Below are 21,164 nucleotides of genomic sequence, written 5' to 3'. Positions count from 1 at the left end.
TGTTTGTTAGCCAACAGGCTTCTTCCTGTTTAATAGTTAATTATGGAACTGGGACTACCATTTTCACGCAAGCTAACCTACCTAATGCATCGTTTACTTACAGGAACCCCTACTGTAGTTCACGTTGAATGAAGTAAAAATGTTGCAATAAGGCAGACAGGACCCTAACATTGCAACAATTAAGCACTGAGCAAAACTCTTTCTCTAGATAAATAACTAACTTACCGAGTAGTTGGCTAACTTGCATGCTAATCTGCTAACATTACCTCTCCCCAATATCAATTGTACGTGTGACCCAGGGTAACATGCTTTATCAGTATCCTGCTTCAAACATGCCTGCTGGAGCTATTAATCCTGACTTCCTCATTTTGATTTAAAAATAATCAGCACAAATGATTTTATTACATTTGGTTTTATTGGTTGAAATGTTTTATATTTTGTGCTCCTGAATTAATGTTGCTGATCAATTTGAACGTATTATTATTTATTGAGTATATTTTGTTTTAGTTTATTGTGACATCTGCAGTGATGCGGACCCAGTATTGATCCGTCATAGTGAAGAAGGAACTGAGCCGGAAGGCAAAGCCCTCAATTTACCGGTCGATCTACGTTCCCATCCTCACCTTTGGTCGTGAGCTTTGGGTTATGACTGAAAGGACAAGATCACGAGTAAAGCGTCCAAAATGAGTTCCCTCCGTCGGGTGGGGCTCAGAGTAAAGTCGCTGCTCCTCCACATAGAGAGGAGCCAGATGAGGTGGTTCGGGCATCTGGTCAGGATGCCACCCGAACGCTTCCCTAGGGAGGTGTTTAGGGCTTGTCCGGCCGGTAGGAGGCCACGGGGAAGACCCAGGACAGGTCCTGGGAACCCCCGGGAGAAGCTAGACGAAGTGGCTGTGGAGAGGAAAGTCTGGGCTTCCCTGCTGAGGCTGCTGCCCCCGCGACCCAACCATTTCCTAATTTTATCATCTAAACCAAATGTGTCAAACTCAAAGCCCGGGGGCCAGATCTGGCCCGACACGTCGTTTAATGTGGCCCGCAAAAGCCTGGGAATAATGTGCATACTTCATCTTTCTTACTAAATGTTTTCATTGTTTTTATGTATAAACGGAATACAATGATTTGCAAATCCTTTTCAACCCATATTCAATTGAATGCACTACAAAGACAAGATATTTGATGTTCAAACTCATAAACTTAATTGATTTTTTGCAAATAATAATTAACTTAGAATTTCATGGCTGCAACATGTGCCAAAGTAGTTGGGAAAGGGCATGTTCACCACTGTGTTACATCACCTTTTCTTTCAACAACACTCAATAAACAATTGGGAACTGAGGAAAGGAAACTAATTGTTGAAGCCTTGAAAGTGGAATTCTTTCCCATTCTTGTTTTATGTAGAGCTTCAGTCGTTCAACAGTCCGGAGTCTCCGCTGTCGTATTTTACGCTTCATAATGCGCCACACATTTTCGATGGGGGACAGGTCTGGACTGCAGACGGGCCAGGAAAGTACCCGCACTCTTTTTTCACGAAGCCACGCTGTTGTAACACATGCTGAATGTGGCTTGGCATTGTCTTGCTGAAATAAGCAGGGGCGTCCATGAAAAAGACGGCGCTTAGATGGCAGCATATGTTGTTCCAAAACCTGTATGTACCTTTCAGCATTAATGGTGCCTTCACAGATGTGTAAGTTACCCATGCCTTAGGCACTAATGCACCCCCATACCATCACAGATGCTGGCTTTTGAACTTTGCATCGATAACAGTCTGGATGGTTCGCTTCCCCTTTGGTCCGGATGACACAATGTCGAATATTTCCAAAAACAATTTGAAATGTGGACTCGTCAGACCACAGAACGCTTTTCCACTTTGCATCAGCCCATCTTAGATTATCTCGGGCCCAGAGAAGCCGACGGCGTTTCTGGATGTTGTTGATAAATGGCTTTCACTTTGCATAGTAGAGCTTTAACTTGCACTTACAGATGTAGCGACAAACTGTATTTAGTGACAGTGGTTTTCTGAAGTGTTCTTGAGCCCATGTGGTGATATCCTTTAGAGATGTCTGTTTTTGATACAGTGCCGTCTGAGAAATCGAAGGTCACGGTCATTCAATATTGGTTTCCGGCCATGCCGCTTACGTGGAGTGGAGTGATTTCTCCAGATTCTCGGAACCTTTTGATGATATTATGGACCGTAGATGTTGAAATCCCTAAATTTCTTGCAATTGCACTTTGGAAACATTGTTCTTAAACTGTTTGACTATTTGCTCACGCAGTTGTGGACAAAGGGGTGTACCTCGCCCCATCCTTTCTCGAGAAAGACTGAGCATTTTTTTGGAAGCTGTTTTTATACCCAATCATGGCACCCACCTGTTCCCAATTAGCCTGCACACCTGTGGGATGTTCCAAATAAGTCTTTGATGAGCATTCCTCAAATTTTTTAGTATTTATTGCCACCTTTCCCAACTTCTTTGTCACGTGTTGCTGGCATCAAATTCTAAAGTTAATGATTATTTGCAAAAAAAAAAAAGGTTTATCAGTTTGAACATCAAATATGTTGTCTTTGTAGCATATTCAACTGAATATGGGTTGAAAATTATTTGCAAATCATTGTATTCCGTTTATATTTACATCTAACACAATTTCCCAACTCATATGGAAACGGGGTTTGTATGTAATACAGAAATTTCATATGTTTTCAACTTTCATATTATCAGCTCATGCAACAAATATTCAATTGGTGTGAATCTTTGGGCACCTCGTCATTTGATTCCGATTCTTGGGGGTGGGTATTTGATTCATAATCGATTCTCGATTCAACACGATTTTTGATTCAAACAGATTTTTGCAGTGTATTATTTGATATAATAATAGCACGTTAACAAAACAAGCTTACAGGTTATAAAAGCTCCTTTTGGTTGCTGACGTATGACATGTACGCGCACCAAGTAAGCACAGAAATGGCCTAAAACATTTTTTTTTTAAATTAATTTGTCAAAAAAATAAAATAATAATTTGATATCTGAAAATTATTTATCAATTTACTATCGAGATGAATAAACATTGGGATTCGTAAGTGATAAAAAAAACATTTTTAGCATCCCTGATTATTATATACGTATTATAGTTTGTAAAAATAACAATAAATACTTAAATATCTGCTTGTCACCTTGACTTACGATTTTAAAGCAAGTTATCCATCAATTTGTACGTACAAAAATGTAATCGACAAATGCATAGGCAATTGTGCAATAACATAATGAGGCGATTATACTTACATTCTTACATTCACTGTTATAAGCGGCCTTCTTAGGGCAGCCACGACTGTGATGTGGCCCTCCATGAAAACAAGTTTGACAACCCTGATCTAAATGAAAAACTATTCCGCAAGTTTTAGAGGATTTAGTCGTGGTCACTTTATAAATGCTAACTAGCATGCTTACGTGAGAGGTCACGCATCACGGTATCGCGGGCTTAGTTGTGATTTATTGTTAGTGACTTATTCGCCGTATCGATACCTCATATAAGTCGTTGTGTGCCTCTATTGCTGGCTAGCACTCGATAGACCCACTCAATATGAGATCTTCTCTGGAGGATGGCCGCTGGCGGACTATTGATCTGCCGTTAACCAGTCACAAAATCAAAGTGTCTTAACTGTAGGTTCTTGTCACTGCTAGTGCATAACATGCGTATTAATTTTTCAGCATTATTTAAAGCTGCAGTCCAACATTTTTATCCTATTAATATGTGAAGTAGTCATAGTTATTTCCTTACTTTAAGTGACTTCTGTCATATCTCTGTGTCTTGTCTTTGCTGGATGAGGCAGACCAGCCTCTGTTGTTTTTTAAGTTGCTGCAACAGAATTTGTTGTCTTGAATTCAGCGCTATCCTGTTGACCTTCCGAAAAAAAATTCACAGAACACCAGGTTATTTTTCTTAATTGGTGTTGTTTAAAATGTGTCAATAAACAGAACAGTCACTTGTAAATAAAACAAATAATACATTCTTAAGAAAAGGATCCTGCGCAATGATCTGATTCCATATTAACTAAACATAATGTACAATATTATGAACACCGGAACAATAACATTCGTTGTCTGTCCCTAATTCCTAAAATTAACATTAACCATTAAATATAATATTTTCCATTATTCAGAAATTTTATATTTTTTACATGTTTACGTTACTTCTTATCCCAAAGCTCTAAGTCAGCCGGAATAGGCTCCAGCTTACCTGTGGCATGCGGTATAGAAAATGGATTAATGAATGAATATTCCAACTGTTATTTTCTTAAAAACAACACACATATGAAATTCACACTTTTTAGTTTTGACTTGGTTTTCACGCAGTCCTGTTACCCGAACACATTGCAAGTTTGGAATATTCCATTTATTTATCTCTCAGCACAGTCCTGTTACCTAAATATGTTTTGGATTTTACATGTTTATTTAAAAGAATCACTGTACTGTGTCAGAATGCTATTATCATTAATATGCTGTGGCTATATTGAATGGGTTGGCTTATTCTATGCAAAAAAATGTATTCCTGTTACTCAAATAAGTCATATTTGGCCTAGAAAACTTGTACAAAAATACAATAAAGACAATACACATTTTGAGTTGTTCACTATGTGTATTATTCGATTTAAAGTAAAAAATAAAGGCAGAAATGTAGGGTAATTTTGAGGGAGTTAATACAACCAAATGACACCTATTCTGTTGAAAGGCCCTTAAAGGGAACAGCACTTTTTTTGGAATTTTGCTTTTCGTTCACAATCCTTATGAAAGACATGACGACGGATGGATTTTTTTTTAATGCAATCTAACTCGTAAATAAAAGTCTGCTTACAGCAGATAAAACCCAATAAAAAAACATCCAAAAAGCACCAACAATACTCCATTTACATTTCGTGACTTGAATATTAACCAAGTATTAGTGATATTGTTATTATAAGCGCTTACGCAGACAAACTTTTTATAGTGACACTGATCACTACAGTGTGTTTCTTTGTTTACATCATCTAGTGGTAAGCTGCTTCGTTGCTTGTGAAAGTTTATTATCGATCATAAATCATGCCTCTCACCTGTATAGTAGAAGGACGAAGATGTATTCCGACAAGTTGGTACACTTTGACAGCCAATTTAGACCTGGAAATGGCGAGAACAACACAAAAAGACGCTTGATTCCCTCTTTTTCTTTTTGAGGATTATGAGTCATTTATCATCCAAACAGGACAATAGCAAGATTCTACCAATTGGCATCGTAATGACAGCAGACCTTGTACAGTTAGTAATGTTTTACTATGTTTGTTGGCTCTCATGAAGTCTGCTGTGAGTAATAATCAGTGATGTTGTTATAATAAAAAATGATGCGTTTCTTTAAATTATTACGCCACTTATGCTTAAAGCGAGCACAATAAGTAAATATTAAATGTTATCATTAATGTGCCTGTTACTACATTACATCTATACTTACATCATGTGTATAACACTTTAATGGAGGTATTTGGATGTTTTTAAGGGCTTTATTTGCAGAATAAAGCCTATAGGCTCCATTGATTATTTATTTAATATTCAGAATGCATTAAAAAAAACATGTGTTCTTATCTATCATAAGGATTGTGAATGATAGGTAAAATAAAATTTAAAAAACTGCAGTACTCCTTTAAATCAAATCATATTGCAATAATATTGTTGAAGTGTAAAATAATTATTAAAATACAAATGTATTAACCATGCTCCATGAATATCATGTGTAACGGTGGTATTTAAAGGTCCAATCATCCTGAATGTCTGCTTTAAGCGTCAACAGAAACAAATATTCTGTTTTCATTTAATGCCGACACACTCAAGTGTCTATTTGTCTGCTATACCGGACGTATGTGCAAGCGCTGGTAATGAAATATTCTCATCACTTTAGCCACTATGTCGTGTCTCTGGTGACTTCACCTGCGGTTACATTGGCTAAAATTAGACTCCCAATTATGAGCAATTATTGTCAGGCCTGTAGGCCCCACAGTGGACCGTTCACTGGAACAGCAGCTCTGCGTCACTGCAACGCTCCGCCACGAACTAGCTCGCTCACCTGCTCGTGTGTTTGGTAAGTCCCTGCACCAAAGTGAAACTCGTACGCTTGGTTAGGTTGCCCTTTTACTTCCCGCGTGTGTGATTTGTTATTCTCAACGTTGTTGCCTGCTGCCGTATGTGCTGAATAAATCCAGTTATATCAGTCTTTTCTAGTTTGTTAAGTTAGAATACTACCTTCGGATTCACAGAATATGACGTAAAATGGCGGAAGTTTTATTTTTTCTAGCTTAATTAAGACTGAAACAGCAATACATTGATTTCATTTTTATATTAGGTTCCCAGTCATTCGTGTAACAGGAGTGAGTTTTTAAGCATAGGATAAGCAAATATAACCACATAGCTTTTATGCATGCCGACAGCAATTACAGTGATTATCATTATTTTTTAATGTTCCCATCAATCCTTGAGTATACAGAAAAATAAATGAGAGCAATATTCCAAATTTGCCAGAAACTGCCTGTTTCAATCCGACCCGCCGGACATTTTCAAATTATTTTTTTTAAACCTTTAGCAACTAAACTGTGACTGCAAATATGATGTGCAGGGTTATTTTTATATTACTGAAAGTATTTCTACGGTTGGAATGTGCCCTTTTGATTAATATACGGGTTATTACGGTAATCCATGTTACAGCAGCTCCAGGCAGACAAGGCACAAAGCAGAGTGGGCAGGGTTTGTTTCCAGAGCAGCCAGCCTGAACGCGGGTGTCAGGGACAGACGTAGAAGCAGATGTGTGTGTCTTTATTTATATATATATATACTAGAGATGCGCGGTTTGCGGACACAACCGCGGAGTCCGCGGATTATCCGCGGATCGGGCGGATGAAATTTAAAAAAATAAGATTTTATCCGCTCGCGGGTCGGGTCGGGCGGATTAATTAGATTTTTTTTTTTTTTGTTGTTTTTTTTTTGCGGGTGGCAGTTAAACCAATTGGGAAATATATATACATAGTTAAATGTTGTTACCCACATACGAAAAACGAGCAGGAACCTGCAGCATATGCCACAACAGAAGAAAAAAAAAAAAAGAGATGGACACTTTTACGGAGCGGAGGGACGCCTCGCCGGGGTCCGGGACCGAGGCTCCTTCCCCCGAGAGGGCCCCACCGGGAGCCGTAGCTGAGGCGATCCGCGAGAAGGGCCCGACGCACGTCCAGGGTCACTACCGCGCCCACCGCACCGACACCCCGCCTCGTCCGCTTTCGCCGCGGCCGGCGTCACGCGCAGCAGGTAAGCAGCTTACCTGCCCGCCACCCCCGTGGCCGGGGGCTCGTAACATGGGTCACTCCGCGCGCTCCGCCCGCGCAGCTTACCTGCTTGCTCGCAAAATGATTATTAGCATTCAGACAGGTTAAAATGTTGCTAAAACCATCACTTTTCTATCAGTCACAGTGACTTTTCAAAACAAAAATATTACAGCAAAAATCATATGGGTTGATTGACATGTTTATTCTGTAAGCTAACTTCAATAGTTTGAAATTATTTTGACAGTTAATGCCAGTTATCCTGTCAACCTTTCACAAGACTTCAATTTGTTAATTGAAAGTATAAATAGTATAAACACTTTTAACAGTATGTCGTGCTGTGAAATACAGCCGACAGGATGGCGCACCAAACACAAGGCAAGGCCATGCTGCAGGAGAACAAAGGACTTCTTTCATTTAAGGTTTGTGATAAACCATCAAACTCATTCGTTAAAAGGACTCTATAGTAATATAAAGCGAATTTTTCTGGACATTATCATGCAAGAAAAGTTTATTTTTGGGATCGCGATCACCGCGTAATGATTTTTAAAGGTTGCATTACATTATTAACTGTCCCATGTGATCAGCCAGTGCGATTGGAAGTCCATGCTCAATTATTGCCTCCGTAAATAAAACTTCGGCATTTATCACATCCAAAGAATCTGTTTGGGCGACGAAAAACGTTGAAAGTTTTCCACTTGTATCGCTAGCAACGGCATTAGACTTGTGTTTTTTTGTCCCAACGTGGTCTTTTACATCACTAATTCCTCCGTGTCCGATCGAAAAATCTTGTCTGCACAAGGTGCAATTCGCGTAGTTTTCACCCTTTTTTTTTTTTTAAATTAATATTAGATATATAACAACGGGCGGATGGCGGGCGGATGCAGTTCTGATCAAACGTTACATCGGGTGGATGGCGGATGGTTGACGACTTTCTGCCGCGGTTGCGGATGAAATAAATTGCCTATCCGCGCATCTCTAATATATACATATATATATATATATATATATATATATATATATATATATATATATATATATTAAATATATATATTAGGGGTGTAACGGTACACAAAAATTTTGGTTCGGTACGTACCTCGGTTTAGAGGTCACGGTTCGGTTCATTTTCGGTACAGTAAGAAAACAACAAAATATACATTTTTTGGTTATTTATTTACCAAATTTGTAAACAATGGCATAACATACATATACACACAGAGTCCATTGCCAGGGTTAATGTGGTCAACATATATAAAATAAAAACTAAATAAGATAAGGCTCAGAATGGTTTCTTAACAAAACCTTTCTACATATAAAGTGCTTTTTTTGTTTGATTGATTGATTGAGACTTTTAGTAGTTGTAACACGTGTTGAATGTGGCTTGGCATTGTCTTGCTGAAATAAGCAGGGGCGTCCTTGAAAAAGATGGTGCTTAGATGGCAGCATATGTTGTTCCAAAACCTGTATGTACCTTTCAGCATTAATGGTGCCTTCACAGATGTGTAAGTTACCCATGCCTTGGGCATTAATGCACCCCCATACCATCACAGATGCTGGCTTTTGAACTTTGCGTCGATAACAGTCTGGATGGTTCGCTTCCCCTTTGGTCCGGATGACACGATGTCGAATATTTCCAAAAACAATTTGAAATGTGGACTCGTCAGACCACAGAACACTTTTCCACTTTGCATCAGTCCATCTTAGATGATCTCGAACCCAGAGAAGCCGGCAGCGTTTCTGGATGTTCTTAATAAATGGCTTTCGCTTTGCATAGCAGAGCTTTAACTTGCACTTACAGATGTAGCGTCGAACTGTATTTAGTGACAGTGGTTTTCTGAAGTGTTCCTGAGCCCATGTGGTGATATCCTTTAGAGATTGATGTTGTTTTTTGATACAGTGCCGTATGAGGGATCGAAGGTCACGGTCATTCAATGTTGGTTTCCGGCCATGCCGCTTACGTGGAGTGATTTCTCCAGATTCTCTGAACCTTTTGATGATATTATGGACCATAGATGTTGAAATCCCTAAATTTCTTGCAATTGCACTTTGAGAAACGTTGTTCTTAAACTGTTTGACTATTTGCTCACGCAGTTGTGGACAAAGGGGTGTACCTCGCCCCATCCTTTCTTGTGAAAGACTGAGCATTTTTTTGGAAGCTGTTTTTATACCCAATCATGATACCCACCTGTTCCCAAATAGCCTGCACACCTGTGGGATGTTCCAAATAAGTCTTTGATGAGCGTTCCTCAACTTTATCAGTATTTATTGCCACCTTTCCCAACTTCTTTGTCACGTGTTGCTGGCATCAAATTCTAAAGTTAATGATTATTTGCACAAAAAAAATGTTTATCAGTTTGAACATCAAATATGTTGTCTTTGTAGCATATTCAACTGAATATGGGTTGAAAATGATTTGCAAATCATTGTATTCCGTTTATATTTACATCTAACACAATTTCCCAACTCATATGGAAACGGTGTTTGTATTAACAATGTATGTTCAGGGTTAAGAAGGTTAAAAACAAAACAAATTGTGCGCGCAGCAGCATTCGTGAGGGAGGGGGAGAGACAGAGAGAGAGTGCGAGCGAGAAACTTATGATAAACGCGCATGCGTCGCCAGGCTCGCTTTTTATTCATAGATTTATCACATTTAATTTTTTATTATCTATAGCAGGGGTGTCAAAGGTGTGCCCCGGAGGCCATTTGCAGCCCACAGCTAATGTTTTAAAGGCCCACGGCACATTCTAAAAATACTATTAAAATAAACAAAAACATAACAAAAGTGAAATAAAAAAGCTTAAAGGTTAAATGTAATTTAGAAAAAGTTGCAATGTTGACTAATAAAACAAAGCTGGTTTTTTTTTCTTTCAAACTGTCATTGCTCAAAACATAATTTTGAATCAAAATCAATGTTATTATGAATTATTGACCTGTCCAAGGTTACGATTACTTCACATCAAATATTCCACTAAGAAAAACATTTTTGGTGGAAGATTTTGCAAATTTGGTAAATAAATAACCAAAAAATTTATATTTTGTTGCTTTCTTACTGTACCAAAAATGAACCGAACCGTGACCTCTAAACCGAGGTACGTACCGTTACACCCCTAATAAATATATATATATATATATATATGTGTGTGTGTGTGTATTTATATACATATATATATGTGTGTGTATTTATATATATATACTGTGTACAATACAGGCCAAAAGTTTGTAGATTGTCACTGAAGGCATCAAAACTATGACACCTGTGAAGTGAAAACCATTTCAGGTGACTGTCTCTTGAAGCTCATCGAGAGAATGCCAAGAGTGTGCAAAACAGTAATCAGAGCAAAGGGTGGCTATTTTGAAGAAACTACAATATAAAACATGCTTTCAGTTATTTCACCTTTTTTTGTTAAGTACATAACTCCACATGTGTTAATTCATAGTTTTGATGCCTTCAGTGACAATCTATAATATAAAAAGTCATGGAAATAAAGAAAACGCATTGAATGAGAAGGTGTGTCCAGACCTGTACTGTACCTTATTTTTCGGGTTATAAATCGCAGTTTTTTTCATAGTGCGACTTAGACTCTGTACTATGTGTGCAGCAGGCAACCACAATGTATTCCCGTAGGCATCCTGCAATTGTTTGATATTACTTACCGTATTTTTCGGACTATAAGTCGACGTTTTTTTCATAGTTTGGCCGTGGGTGCGACGTATACTCCGGAGCGACTTATGTGTGAAATTATTAACACATTACCGTAAAATATCAAATAATATTGTTTATCTCATTCACGTAAGAGACTAGGCGTATATCAGCAATCGTCACACACACGCGTCAACCGATAAAAATTTGGCGGGGGGCGGGTCATGGCAGAAGTGCATTGTGAAAATAAAGATGCTACCTGCTGCTACTTCCGTTACTATGAAAATGTATCATTTCAACATTGGCGGTAACTTATAAAAACTGAATAGGGCTGAACAAAAATGGCACCGAAAAGGAAATCATATACTGCAGGTTACAAGTTGGAAGTAGTGAAATATGCAGCAGATAACGGCAATCAAGCAGCAGAAAGACAGTTTGGAGTAAGTGAGAAACATGTAAGGGACAGGCGAAAAGCAGAGGCTACTCTTACTGAAATGAAGAAAACTAAAAAAAAGCTAATCGCGGGCTAAAAGCTAGATGGCCACAGCTTGAGGAACAAATTCTCAAATGGGTCCTTGAAAATTGCCTTTCAAATGTCTATTCTTGGTGTTGGATTTTATCAAATCAATTTCTCCCAAAAATGTGATTTATATATGTTTTTTTACTTCTTTATTATGCATTTTCGGCCGGTGCGATTTATACTCCGGAGCGATTTATAATCCGAAAAATACGGTATATTTTTTGTTTATTTTGGGCATTAGTATGATCATACATACCTGGTGTAATTGGTTACAACACAGTAAGCTGCTTTTTAGCGGAAGTTTGTTTGTTGTTGTGGTCTTGTTCGCCTCGTAAAGAGTTGCTTTTCCCGCTCTCAGCTGGAGGTTTCGGTTTCAGATGCAGGAATAAGTATTTTAGTAGTTGTGCTGCTTCGTTTTATGACCAAACTTTGCAGCATGCAGTCATTTGTTCCCCGCCTGTTGCCGCAAAACCAAACTGCTGACAACACTTTTCTTTTCTTTGGAACAAATGTCTTGCTGTGGTTAGCGTTTGCATTAGCATTAGCCACGTTTTGCTAGGTGTGTGAATCCCTGCCAAGGAAGTAAGGAGGAAGGCGGAACTTACGGAATATTATCGGGACAAAAAGTATGCTGGAGCAAAAGGAGAAAAAAAAAATTATTTTGTATTTTTAAATAGTCTCCAAAAAAAATGTATTGATAAATCGCCCAGGCCAAGCGTGGTATTTGGATCTTAGTAGACCAGGCCCAATGCTTTTTTTCCCACCGAATTGGTAAATCTGACAAAAGAAATAGAGCAAAACAAATGACATCCTTGTACATACCGTATTTTTCGGACTATACGTCACTCCGGAGTATACGTCACACCGGCCGAAAATGCACAATAAAAAAGGAAAAAAACATATACGCACTGGAGTATAAGTCGCATTTTTTGGGGAAAATGTATTTGATAAAATCCAACACCAAGAATAGACATTTGAAAGGCAATTTAAAATAAATAAAGAATAGTGAACAACAGACTGAATAAGTGTACGTTATATGAGGCATAAATAACCAACTGAGAACGTGCCTGGTATGTTAACGCAACACATCATGGTAAGAGTCATTCAAATAACTATAACATATAGAACATGCTATACGCTTACCAAACAATCTGTCACTCCCGATCGCTAAATCCCATGAAATCTTTTTCCTCGGTGTTGCCTCTGGTATGCGCCCCGCTAGCGTCCTTTCTTTCTGCTGCTCGATTGCTGTTCTCTGCACCATATTTCACTACGTCCAGCTTGTAACCTGCAGTATATGATTTCCTTTTCGGTGCCATTTTAGTTCAGCCCTTCTCAGTTTTTATAAGTTACCGCCAATGTTGAAATAATCCATTTTAATAGCTCCGGCAGTAGCGTATAGCATATAGCAGTTAGCATCCCAGGACCCACAATGCACTTCTACCATGACCCGCCCCCGCCAAATTCTTATTGGTTGGCGTGTGAGTGACGATTGCGAACATTTGCTTCGTCGCTCACGCGAATGAGATAAGTAATATTATTTGATATTTTACGGTAATGTGTTAATAATTTCACACATAAGTCGCTCCGGAGTATACGTCGCACCCACGGCCAAACTATGAAAAAAACGTCGACTTATAGTCCGAAAAATACGGTAAGTAATATCAAACAATTGCAGGATGCCTACGGGAATACATTGTGGTTGCCTGCTGCACACATAGTACCGTATTTTCCGCACTATAAGGCGCACCGGATTATTAGCCGCACCTTCAATGAATTACATATTTCATAACTTTGTCCACCAATAAGCCGCCCCAGATTATAAGCCGCGCCTACGCTGCGCTAAAGGGAATGTCAAAAAAACAGTCAGATAGTTCAGTCAAACTTTAATAATATATTGAAAACCAGCGTTCTAACAACTCTGTCCCAAAATGTACGCAAATGTGCAATCACAAACATAGTAAAATTCAAAATGGTGTAGAGCAATAGCAACATAATGTTGCTCGAACGTTAATGTCACAACACACAAAATAAACATAGCGCTCACCTTCTGAAGTTATTCTTCATTCGTAAATCCTTCGAATTCTTCGTCTTCGGTGTCCGAATTGAAAAGTTGCGCAAGCGTGGTATCCAAAATGGCCGGTTCCGTCTCGTCGAAGTCATCGGAGTCAGTGTCGCTGTTGTTCTGTGAATCCTGCCTTCCGGAAAGCTCGGACCACAGTTGTGACCGAAATATCTGCCCAGGCATTTACGATCCACTGGCAAATGTTGGCGTATGTCGTCCGGCGCTGTCTGCCCGTCTTAGTGAAGGTGTGTTCGCCTTCGGAGCTGTGTGAAAAAAGCCACCCGGCCTCTTCGCGTAAACTTCCCTTAACCACTCGCTCATCTTTTCTTCATCCATCCATCCCTTCGAGTTAGCTTTTATGATGACGCCGGCTGGAAAGGTCTCTTTTGGCAAGGTCTTCCTTTTGAATATCACCATGGGTGGAAGTTTCATTAGCATGGCAAGCTAGAACCACAGTGAAGGATGACTTCTCATTCCCTGTGGTGCGAATATTCACCGTACGTGCTTCCGTTCCACAGTGCGGTTCACAGGAATATCAGTTGCTGTGAAATACGGTAGTAATCCGTGTGCGGATGGAGAGATTGCGTCTTTTTATGAACCGGATCCTTGTCGCTTAGTAGGAGCCATTTTGTGGTCTTTACAGATGTAAACAGGAAATGAAACGTACGGTGATATCCGCGCGTTTTTTCTTCTTCTTCCGGGGGCGGGTGGTTGCTTACAGTAGAAGAAGAAGCGCTTCCTGTTGTATGGGGGCGGGTGCTTTCCTTGGCGGTTGCTTGCGTAGAAGAAGAAGCGCTTCCTGTTCTACCGGGAAAAAAGATGGCGGCTGTTTACCGAAGTTGCGAGATCGAAACTTTATGAAAATGAATCGTAATAAAGCGCACCGGGTTATAAGGCGCACTGTCAGCTTTTGAGAAAATGTGTGGTTTTTAGGTGCGCCTTATAGTGCGGAAAATACGGTACAGTACGAGTAAAATAGTGGAGGTATGAAGGACTAAGCGGGTCATTTGCAATGGCGTAAAGCAAGATGAATTGTTGGAACTGTTCATAAAAAGAAGTTGGGGTTGAAGTGAACTAATCCGTTTGCGTAGCCATTGTGATATCTCACCTCAGATGTTCTCAGAGACAGCCTATAGGAAAAGGCTTATGATGACGCTGGATTACTTCTGCCATTCTCTGGCTGGATTAAGCCCTTGGCATATTAAGGAAAGTGGGTCAATTGAGAACTATCATTTTTGTGGGCTGAAGAGGAAAAATGGTTGAAAGCCTATTAGTCAAGATGTAAATATGCTTCTATGTGCTCCTCCAGGTCAGGAGCGCTTCGGAAACATGACCAGGGTCTACTACAAAGAGGCCGTGGGGGCGTTCGTGGTGTTCGACGTGACAAGGGGCTCCACGTTCGAGGCCGTGTCCAAGTGGAAGCAGGACCTGGACAGCAAGGTGAAGCTGGCCAACGGCGGCCCCATCCCCTCGGTGCTGCTGGCCAACAAGTGTGACCAGAAGAAGGAAGCCTCCAACAACATGGCCCTCATGGACAATTTCTGCAAAGAGGCTGGCTTCTTGGGGTGGTTTGAAACCTCGGCCAAGGTGAGCGCCTCGCAGTACGATCATCTAATCAGTCTTTGTACTGATACATTTGTTTGTGTTTTATTTCTATTGTCACAGTTCCACATTTAGGAGTAAAAATAGCCCTGTTCTGCAAAACCCAAATGTCCACTGCAGAGTATGCCGACTCTCAGGAGATACAATCAAATTAGTAGTCTCAAAACTTTTGTAATGCGCACCGGACAAAGTTTATGTTGAATCTTTTTTTTGTCATGTTAACTTATTTTTGCACTTGGACGACACTAAAAAACGTTTAGTAGTGAGATGTCTGCAATGCAAATTATCTTTGCATTACTTCGTAATTCATTGTGAACGTTAGGAATGCACTTTTCCATTGTTTGTCACACTTTGCTTATAAATAGTGGTGTCCCGATACAGCGTACTCACTTTTTATACGATTTACTGTATACGATATTGAGACCTTGACTATTGGCTCATATCGATATTAATCCAATACAACACCAACACAAATCATACAAACAAACTTTTATTACTTGTCGTGTGGAATGTTAGTGTCAAGTGAAAGTAGTTAAACAGAGAACAATGCTAGATATGAAAAACAATAACCTAATAATTATTAACCGTACAGTATGGATTTATGCTGTCTTTAAGTTGAAGTGTCGTGGTAATTGTGTTTTTTTGCGACACCTAGTAGCCAAAATAATTCATTAAGTTAGCTTGCATGATCCAGACATGTTTGTTACTGGATAATGTCTAATAAGCTTCTGGGTTGGAGATTTTGTATCAAAGTAAAATGCGACTGATTATTTAATACTTATTTATATTGATAAATGTCATTTTTTAGACTGCAAAATTGTTCAAATAAGGACACCTTATAAGTACTGTATGTCTAGCTTGTATGCTATTGTGTGCTGAGCTGTTAGCTGCACTTAGCCTTGAAGTATACATTCGTAATTATGTGTAACATTTTAAGCTCTTATAGTTGTTGTTGTTTTTTTTACAGTGGTTAACTTCCTTTTACATGTGTATGACTTTTGAAAATATTAACTTAAAACGTTGCCTGTACAGTTAAAAACATTTTACGATGGATTCTGTTTGACTGTACTCTACCTTTTGTTTTTAACTCAACATTATCACTACATTATTGTACAATCACCTTTGGGTTGATTCTTATTTTATGCTTCCAACTTTGTGGGAACAGTTTGCAGACGTCCTTTCTCATGTCATTTGCATAAAGACATGGTTGCATGAGTCTAACCTTTGAGATGATCTACAACAGCCGGCTGATCCTCGTATATTCTATTGGAATTCTTCATGTCTTGCTTGTGAAGACTTTTTCTTTTGTTAGAATGAGCGTGACGTCTCCACTTCCCCTCGTGGAAGACTCAAATCCTCCTTCAGGGGGGAAGCTTCTACTTTCCTGGCGACAATGTGGCCGGCAGTTGTGAAACAGTTGCATGTCGTTGTGTGACTTTGTTAAACAAACCCAGACGTGATGTCTTCAGGACAGCTTTTTAACCGTCCAGCTTCAAGATTATTTGGGGGCGTGTCTGCTGGGATATATTATCACATGACATTGATTGATGCTGCAGCCCAAACCTAATAGGGTTAGAGGTCATCTGAGAGATAATTGTGTTTTGGTCATGGTGTTGGGTGGGTTTGGGGGTTAGCAAGTTGAACACTTGTCTGTATGTGGACAGAATTGGCAAAGTAAACTGAATCACAATGTAAACTTCATACTGTATTTAATATTCATGTAGGTTACCTGTGTTTCTTTCTAGTTATATGAAAGAATCCAATATGAAGGGCTAAAAGGGCATGTTTTATAGTACTTAAAGCAGTGTTTTTCAACCACTGTGCCGCGGCACACTAGTGTGCTGTGAGATATTGTCTGGTGTGCCGTGGGAAATTATGCAACTTCACCTAATTGGTCAAAAATAAATTTTTTGAAAATCAATAGTTATAATCTGCAAATAATGTGCCGTTGCTTAGTGTCTGTGTTGTGTAAAAATCAGCAGGGCAACCACGTAAGACTCCATGTCAGTAGGTGACAGCTGGTAGTTAATTTCTTTGCAAAAATCGGAATGTGTTGAGACGAGGATGGTTTGTTGTGATCACAACATGCAGACCACAGCGGGAGGCAGCGTGCAGGTAAAAGGTATGTAATGCTTTAACCAAAAATGAACGAAAGGAAAAGGCAAAGGCTATGCAAAACGAAAGTAAAACTGAACTGGCTATAAAGTAAACAGAAACAGAATGCTGGAGGACAGCAAAAACTTACGGCGTCCACAAAGTGCATCCGTACATGACATGACAATCAACAATGTTCACACAAAGAAGGATAGCAACAACATAAATAGCCTTGCTTGCTAACACAAAGCAGGTGCGCGGAATAGCGCTCAAAGGAAGACCTGAAACTGCTACAGGAATAGAGAATAGAGAAGCTTTTCGACTATGGTGTCGTCACGGACTACAAAGCGTGCAATTTTTCAGGATTTATGCAGATCCCATATACAGATCAGAAGGTACTAGAAGGTAAGAAAAGTTGCTTTTGCATAATATTGCGAAACAAAAACACCAGATAATATGTCTTACACCATAATAATACTTGTATGTTTAATGCGACGACAATCCATCAAGCGGTGCAGCTTCATAGTTTACCAAAGTCGTGCTCATTTTTGAGCGCCGTGTGTAATGTTCTATATTTTCAATGGAACTTATACAATGTTGGTGTTGTTTACTTGAGTCATATTGCCATCATATTGCAGTCTACACTTATCTCTTATGTTTGACTGCCATCTACTGGTCACACTTATCATTGCACCATGCACCAAATAAAATTGCTTCGAGGTTGGTAAGCAAAACCAAAATTATTCCGTACATTATGCGCACCGGGTGTTAAGGCGCACTGTTGAGTTTTGAGGGGAAAAAAGGATTTTAAGTGCGCCTTATAGTTCGGAAAATACGGTATGTGAGCAAAGTGCAAAAACTGAAATTGCGAAATTAAGAAGAAGCAAAAAAGTATAACAAGATGAGAAAATGGATTAAATTTTCTTTAAAAAAAGATGAGAAAGTAAAAAGGAAGTGTAATGGCAAGATGAGGAAGTGGCTAAAACTGCTTAAAAAAGATACTGAAAACTCCAATGACAGGAACTGCTACCATACTTGTGAGTACGTTAGCATGCTAAATTTTGTTTTGCTAGCGTCTTTCATATTAGCATGCTAATGTTTTGTGCTAGCTTTTTTGCTACTTTCTATGTCTACACCAACAAATACTGCATTTTGGTATTTCTTCTTATCCAGTCACGTGCTAGTTTCTTAACGTTAGCATGCTAGTATGCTAACATTAGCATTACAACGTTTCCAGCTAATATTACACTTTTTTGTGTAATTCCGCAGCCATACACCTTGGACTCATATAACTTGGAATATGGCACATGTTAACTGTTAGCATGATAACTTTAGCATGCTAACATCAAAGTGCTTACCTTTTTTTTTGCTAATTTTACGCTTTTTTGTCAAATTTTTACAGGCAGACACCATTACAGTTATATTTTTTTTAAATTTGTGTACGACATTCTGACAATAAATGTGCCTTTATGTCTAAACATTGAAGTCTTTTTAAGTTAAATTGTGAATGCTAGTAATAACCTGTGATTAATCGTGACTAATCCAAATGCTGAAATGAGATTCATCTGATTAAAAAATGGATTGTTTGCCTGCACAAAAAAGACAATAGAAACAGACAACAACATAAGGGATAAGAAATTAAAACTGCATTTTTAAAAATGCAAGCAAGTGGACAAAGTGCAGCAATTTGATACAATTGCAAAAAAGACGAGAGAAGCAAAAAGCAATGAAAAGGGGAAACAACAAGTCGTGGAAGCAGGCAAAAAATTTAAATAAAAACAAACAAAAATTAAAGCTGCAAGCAGCGTTGTTCGGGCCCGCGTATTTGGCAGGTGCTAGTCCTAAGTGTCCCAATACTTTTGTCTACTTTTAGTCTGAAGTGTCCCAAGACTTGTGTCTAGTGTACCTACCTTGTCTGCATTGTGTGGGCACGTTGCAGCTTCCTGCTTTTGAGCAGCCATCTTAAAAAAACAGCACCGCAGGAGCATCAGTGCAGCGGGTCTTTGAAGGGTCATAAAATCAAAACCGGAGCAGGTATCACAAAACGCTTCTGTTAATTTATGCACAAGGGTTTAATCTCTCTCCTGTGTTAGTTTGAAGCCGAAAGGACAAACGCGCTCAGAGGAGATAGTTTTTGAAGGAAGGTGACCGGTTTTTCCAAAAAAATTGTTTTGAAGGGGGAATAGCAAACATCCTGTTGATTTTTGCTGGGGGTTGTCAATTTATGAAATGTAGGTCTAAGAGAGACCTACATAGAGGTTTTTGTTTCATGTCTCTCCGACCTTCCCAGTGGGAGTTACAGGCAGTTTTATAATTTTTTTCTTCCGAGGAGCAGTTTTTTGTCCGTTTTATTCAAAAATTGCTGTGGAGCGCAATTTTAGAATTTGGGGTTAGGTTTTTTTATTAGATCACAGTTTTTGCCAGTCCTGATGTGTGTGTTCAGTTTGGTGAGTTTTGAAGCATGTTAAGGGGTTCAAATTACAGCGCAAAGAGGCAAAAGTGACTGTTTTTAGTACTTTTTTGTCTTGAAGGGGGAATTGCCAACTTCCTGTTGATTTTAGCCCGAGAATGTACCATTATGAAAGTTAGGTCTGAGTGAGACCTACATAGAGGATTTTGTTTCATGTTTGTCCGACCTTCCTAGTGGGATTTACAGGCAGTCTAGTTTTTTTTTTTCCTAGGGGGCGCTAGAGCGCAATTTTGAGATTTGAGGTTTGGTTTTTTGATAAAAAGTTTTGCCGTATATTACTGATGTGTGTGTAAAATTAGGTGAGTTTTGAAGCATGTTAAGGGGGTCAAAGTAGGGCGCAAATCTGCGGAAGAATAATAATAAGAAAGAATAAAACGGACGAAAAACAATAGGTCCTTATGTCCCATTGCATAAGGACTCCCTGTGGGAGTCCTTTTGCAATGGGCCATGGCGGGCCCTAATTAAGTGACAGTGTGAAAAAGTGACCTAAATTTAGCGGTAAATGAGGAAAAAAATACAAAAGGGCAACAAGAAGACACAAAAGAAACTAAAACTCCAACAAAAAACTGACAAGAAAGCTAAAAGTGGATAAGATGAAAAATTTAATAAGATTGCAAGAAGAGATGAGAAAGAAACAAAGCAAAACCAGGCGAAAAAATTACTTAAAACACAAAGAAATACAAATTGTAAAACAAGTCAGAAATGTGTGCCTACCAAGATGAGAAAGCGCCAAAATAGGAATATTAACAATAGTACTTTTAGAATATCATTTTATATGCTGCCCAAATGCAGCTGAGAGGCTCCAGCACCCCCTGCGACCCCAAAAGGGACAAGCGGTACAAAATGGATGGATGGATGGATGCTGCATTCACATACATGAACAGTATTTGAACCACAATACTGTTGCATGTAAGAGATGTTCAGTATCGTGGATTAACTTGCAATAATCAACACCTACTCAGTGGCCTAGTGGTTAGAGTGTCCGCCCTGAGATCGGTAGGTTGTGAGTTCAAACCCCGGCCGAGTCATACCAAAGACTATAAAAATGGGACCCATTACCTCCCTGCTTGGCACTCAGCATCAAGGGTTGGAATTGGGGGTTAAATCACCAAAATGATTCCCGGGCGCGGCACCGCTGCTGCCCACTGCTCCCCTCACCTCCCAGGGGGGGATCAAGGGGATGGGTCAAATGCAGAGGGTAATTTCACCACACCTAGTGTGTGTGTGACAATCATTGGTACTTTAACTTTAACTTTAGAAAGCCAACCAGTTAGACTCAACAGCGCCTCTGCTGGTGGCCGCCAAGTAGTGCACTACAATTTGCTGCAGTTTCTCAAATCGATAATTTTGCATCAATTCGTAAACATCAATTAATAGATGATCCCTCCTCAAAAGCATTGTTGTGAAGCAACAGTGTATTATTAAGTCTTACTTTCTTCGCTCCT

General features: G+C 39.2%; 1 protein-coding gene across 1 annotated transcript in view; it reads left to right on the top strand.

Moving 5' to 3' along the window:
* Positions 1–21,164, top strand: part of rab32a (RAB32a, member RAS oncogene family) — a 50,928-nt gene that overhangs the window by 26,209 nt on the left and 3,555 nt on the right. Inside the window, exon 2 of the mRNA XM_061929830.2 lies at positions 14,863–15,140. Coding sequence (XP_061785814.2) covers positions 14,863–15,140 — 278 coding nt within the window. The remainder of the gene's footprint in view (positions 1–14,862; positions 15,141–21,164) is intronic.

The sequence above is a fragment of the Nerophis lumbriciformis genome, linkage group LG34 (assembly GCF_033978685.3).
Source record: "Nerophis lumbriciformis linkage group LG34, RoL_Nlum_v2.1, whole genome shotgun sequence".
NCBI lineage: Eukaryota > Metazoa > Chordata > Actinopteri > Syngnathiformes > Syngnathidae > Nerophis > Nerophis lumbriciformis.
The sequence above is the reverse complement of the archived record's forward strand: the minus strand, read 5'-3'. Positions and strand labels throughout refer to the sequence as shown.